The sequence below is a fragment of the Mandrillus leucophaeus genome, unplaced genomic scaffold, assembly GCF_000951045.1.
Source record: "Mandrillus leucophaeus isolate KB7577 unplaced genomic scaffold, Mleu.le_1.0 Scaffold257, whole genome shotgun sequence".
NCBI lineage: Eukaryota > Metazoa > Chordata > Mammalia > Primates > Cercopithecidae > Mandrillus > Mandrillus leucophaeus.
This window is the reverse complement of record NW_012102665.1, coordinates 938,754-943,206: the sequence shown is the minus strand read 5'-3', so window position 1 is coordinate 943,206 and position 4,453 is coordinate 938,754. Positions and strand designations below refer to the sequence as shown.

The following is a 4,453-nucleotide window of genomic DNA, read 5'->3' as shown; positions in this document are numbered from 1 at the left end:
ACAGAAGCTGCAGTGAGGTGAGATCGCACCACTGCACTCCAGCCTGGGCAACAAAGCAAGACTCTGTCTCAAAAAAAAAAAGAAAAGAAAAGAAAGAAAGAAAGAAAAGAGAGAAAATTACTTTTCTTTGATCGGAATTTCTGAATTTCATACATTTTTCTTCCAAGTGTCATTTTTTAAGGGAACATACCACACACTCAGAACATAACTTCTTAGTATCCTGTAAATACAAGAATGAGGGAAGTTAAGGTACATTAGTTATAGAACACAGGAAGCTAGTGCATTCAGTGTCACATATGAACTTAAGGCCTTAGTTACTTGACTGTAATTTCAGTATTATCAACAGTGTATTTCCCTCAGGCTTACATATACAAGTAAGCAGGGAGATAAAGCAAAAACTTCTAAACATGTAAGGAATGAAGACAATTTAATCTCTATATTATCATATTATCAGTCAACTAATACAGTTTCAAACTATAACTGTCGGTAGTAAAATAATCTGATCACATTTCATACAGCAATAAAAATAACAGAAACAGTCTCATCTATACAATCAGAGCATCTCCTGGTATGAACAACAGTTAAGCCCACATACATTTTAAAGATGCTACCCAGACTACAATCTATCTCAAAAGCAACCATGGCATAATGCATTTTATACAATGCCTACCTAAAAATACATTGTATTTTGTAATGTTATTTATTACCAATGTGGGAAGCATGTCTAGCCTAAACACTATAACCAAACTATTCAACAGTAAGCCGGCAGTAGTCTTACAATAGGAAATGTCACATATACTTGTTATTATAAATAGCATTTTATGTTCATTATTTCAGCCATCTCTCAAACTAAGACAATTTTCAAGTTATCAGAAAAGACACTGAGCTAGAGTCAACAGAACAGATTTCTAGTTCCAGCTCTGCCTCTACCTACCTGTGAGACACGGGGAAAGTTCTCTTAACCCTCGTAAGGCCTCAGATTTCTCAACTATAAAACAAAGGGACTGAACAAAATGAATTCTAAGGAGCATTCCCATAAAATGGAATTTGGCTAAATTTTCAAGAACTTCATTTCTTTAAAAAAAAGATCGCTATGAGATACCAAACTTGATTATTTATCACCAATAATACTGATTACATAAGAGCTTTAAGCCAAGGAATTACTGACTCTCCATTTATGGGGTGAAAATAGAAGACTCTTTTTAGCATGCTTTTCCAGTTACCGGAAAAGGGGAGGGGGGGATTTTCACAAAAACAGTAAAGCATATAGCAATGGAAATATGACCTGCAGCATAGCATGCTAGTAATGGATAGGCATTACTTGTGTTTCTTTTTAGCAACTTGCACACAAGCAAGAGGTTTTATAAAAGATACCACAGCACACAATAACACAATGTATGTATCATCTGACAAATTCAAAACACAGCTGAAATGAAAAGGCAACCAAAATACTTCAGAATACTTCACTCTTCTATAAAATGTGTACACAGATCTGGGCCTAAAATACTTCACCACATCCAGTTCTAAAATCCAATTTCCTTTTCAGGTAGAGCGCATCTTTTAAAAAAATAACACCTATGTTTAAGAATAAAAAATCACTTGCACTAGATTGTATGTAGCTAAAAACTGGATCTATTTTCTGATTCCAACATTTTCTATCCTAGTAAGAATAAATGAAGACACAGGACAAACCGAAGAGAAGGAAATATCAGACCCTGTAACACATACTTATACTGAAAATGTGTTTCACATGGTTTAACATTTGCAAAGGACAAAATCATTTTTCATAAAGAAAATTCCACAGGCTTGCTCAGTATTACCAAACTTCCATAATGAACATTATTTTGAGTGCCAAATTGGGCAGGAAAAAACACCTACTTTTAACTATTATGAAATATTATGAAAAGTAGTAAGACTTACTAGGCTGGTTAAAAAGTACTTTAAAACCAAGGAGAGTTAAATCTTCCTTGAGAACATACTCTCAGAACTTAAGAATGGGGTAAAAATCAGATGGAGCACAGCCATGCTGTACACGTCAACTCACTGAAATCACGTAACTTCTATTCTCATGGACCTTATTTTCCGTTATCTTGAAAACAAACTGGTTATAATCTCCCAAAATACCAGCAGTACCTCAAAATCTAATCAACTCCTTTCCTGAACAGAATTAGGACTTTCAATTAAAAACACTGTAATACCCGAGAGGGTTTCAATGCAAGACAACCCTTTGCATCATAATTTCAAGTGACCATATATAGTGGACTCCCCTCTAATAACATGACAGACACAGACAAGCTATCGAGCAAGAATCTGTTAACAGTTTTATTTTTTTTTTTATGTTAAATACCATGGGACAGGATTATAAGGATGAAAAACTCAGTCAACAACTGCCTCACAAGGGATAAGAAAAATTCTGCCATGATATTAGCAAAGGTAAAGGAGGAAAAATTTACACTGTAAGAGGCACCATTTCCCCAAGGAATACCTCTTGGCATTTCCTGAATGAGTGGGATTAGCAATCTAAATAAATCATATTTCAAGAGGTAACAGCAACAGATAAAATTTAAAGGGATTATTAAAATAACATTTACAAGACTCTGAACAATTCTTGAACTCTTATTAAAACCACAAAGAAAGAACAATTCTTTATTTATGAATTTCATAAAGGACTGAATGTGCAACTGACATCTGCTAGTGATGATCTGGTACTATACAATTTGTCCAGGAGCCGAACAGTTTGTTTTTATTGGGTTTTCTAACCGTGAGAGATCATTAAAGGCAAAGCCTGTATGACGCTGTACACACAAAAAAAATGGTCACCGCGGGCCGTACTACCAGTGAAATGGTAGGTAAACAAATCTTTTTCTGGTCAAGAGAAAAAAAAAAGAAATAGCACTCTGCATGCTTCACTCTACAAGATGAATTTCCCTAGAAAGAATCCAATGAAAATGGCTGCAATTACAACAAGAAGTGAAGGAAGAGGACTGGTGACATTATCTCTGAAGGATGCAGTTGAGGTTGATCCAGGTTTATCCGAATGTGCTACCTTTCTGAGCCTTAAACCTTCATCCTAGGAAAAAAACAAACACACAAAAGAGGTTTTTAAAAACAAGCATACTAATGAGACTACTGGAGCTAAAAATCTATAGGGACGGAAAGTAGATTAGTGGTTGCCTATGGCTGGGGACAGAAACAGGGATTAACTGCTAACCACATAAGGAAACTTTCCGGGGGTGATGGACATTCTAAAACTGACCTACAGTGACAGTTATCAAGTTCTGTATTTCAATGAATTGTACACTCACAGTGGGTGTCTCCATGGGATATAAATTATACCTCAATAACACTGATTTTTTAAAACTGGAGCTGAGAAATGTATTCCTAAAAAATAAAAGTCAGATATGGCTATATTTACCTTTCATTTTAATCCCACTAAAAACATAATTAAAGAAGAGTACTTCCAAGGCGGCCCATGGTATTTAAAATCAGTTACATCTGTCCTAGCCCAGTCAAAAACTACCAGACCCGTAGTCTGCCAGTTGGGTTTACTGACCCACTGCAACGAAGGAACCGAAACAGCAGAGGCACAAGAGGGTATTCTTGCCAAAAACAGAGATACGGTTATCACAGAATTTTGGGGGAAGGAAACGGTTAAGCGTGAAACTTAAGTCACAGTGTTTTCACATGCTCAAAGCAAAGCAGAGGGCTGTGTGTAAAGGGATAGCACCAGGTCTGGACTGCAAAGCAGAGAAAGAAATACTGTTTCTTCAGGAACTACAAATTTAGATGAGAAATGTTATGTAGGAAACCCTTATCTGAAGCTCTGCACCTGGAATGGAAACTGAGGGGGCTTCGCTGTGTCAAAACGACAGATCCTCCAGTTGAGTGGGCTGCTTCCTCCTTGCTGATATGGCTTCACACAGCACTATGTCCTTAGAGGACAAGGTTTCTCAGAAGAAAGCAGAAGTCACTCCAGGCAGGAGGTTGTTACCACACTGTGTGCAATGTGAACCTTGGGAAAAATACTAAGACCTGTTCACTATGCAGTTGTCTTTATCTGTGTCTGTTACCCAATCTGACGAATGGCAGGACAGTTTACTTTTTTCAGTGCAAGGCAATATTTTCTCCCATGATTGTTTTATTGTGCTTATAAATAAACACTAACTAAAAGAGTACACCTAATGGCACAGTTTTATTTGCATTACTGGATTTTCTGGAGTTGGGTTTTTTTGGTCTCATGCTAATTAGTTCTATATAAAAACAGTAGTAATTCTTGGTTTCAGCTACACATCACAAACATCTACAGAACTTTTAATACTCCTGTGATTCTGATTCATTAGGTCTTGGGAAGGCCTGGTAAACTGTAACTTTTTTTTTTTTTTTTTTTTGAGACAGAGTCTTGCTCTGTCACCCAGGCTGGAGTGCAGTGGCCGGATCTCAGCTCACTGCAAGC

General features: G+C 36.6%; 1 protein-coding gene across 1 annotated transcript in view; it reads right to left on the bottom strand.

Annotated features, from left to right (window-relative positions):
• Window positions 1–410: 410 nt before the first annotated feature.
• VAPA (VAMP (vesicle-associated membrane protein)-associated protein A, 33kDa) overlaps window positions 411–4,453 on the bottom strand; it is a 41,286-nt gene continuing 37,243 nt past the window's right edge. The window contains exon 7 of the mRNA XM_011983930.1: window positions 411–3,070. Within this exon, the coding sequence (XP_011839320.1) occupies window positions 2,912–3,070 (159 nt within the window). The 3' untranslated portion in view covers window positions 411–2,911. The remainder of the gene's footprint in view (window positions 3,071–4,453) is intronic.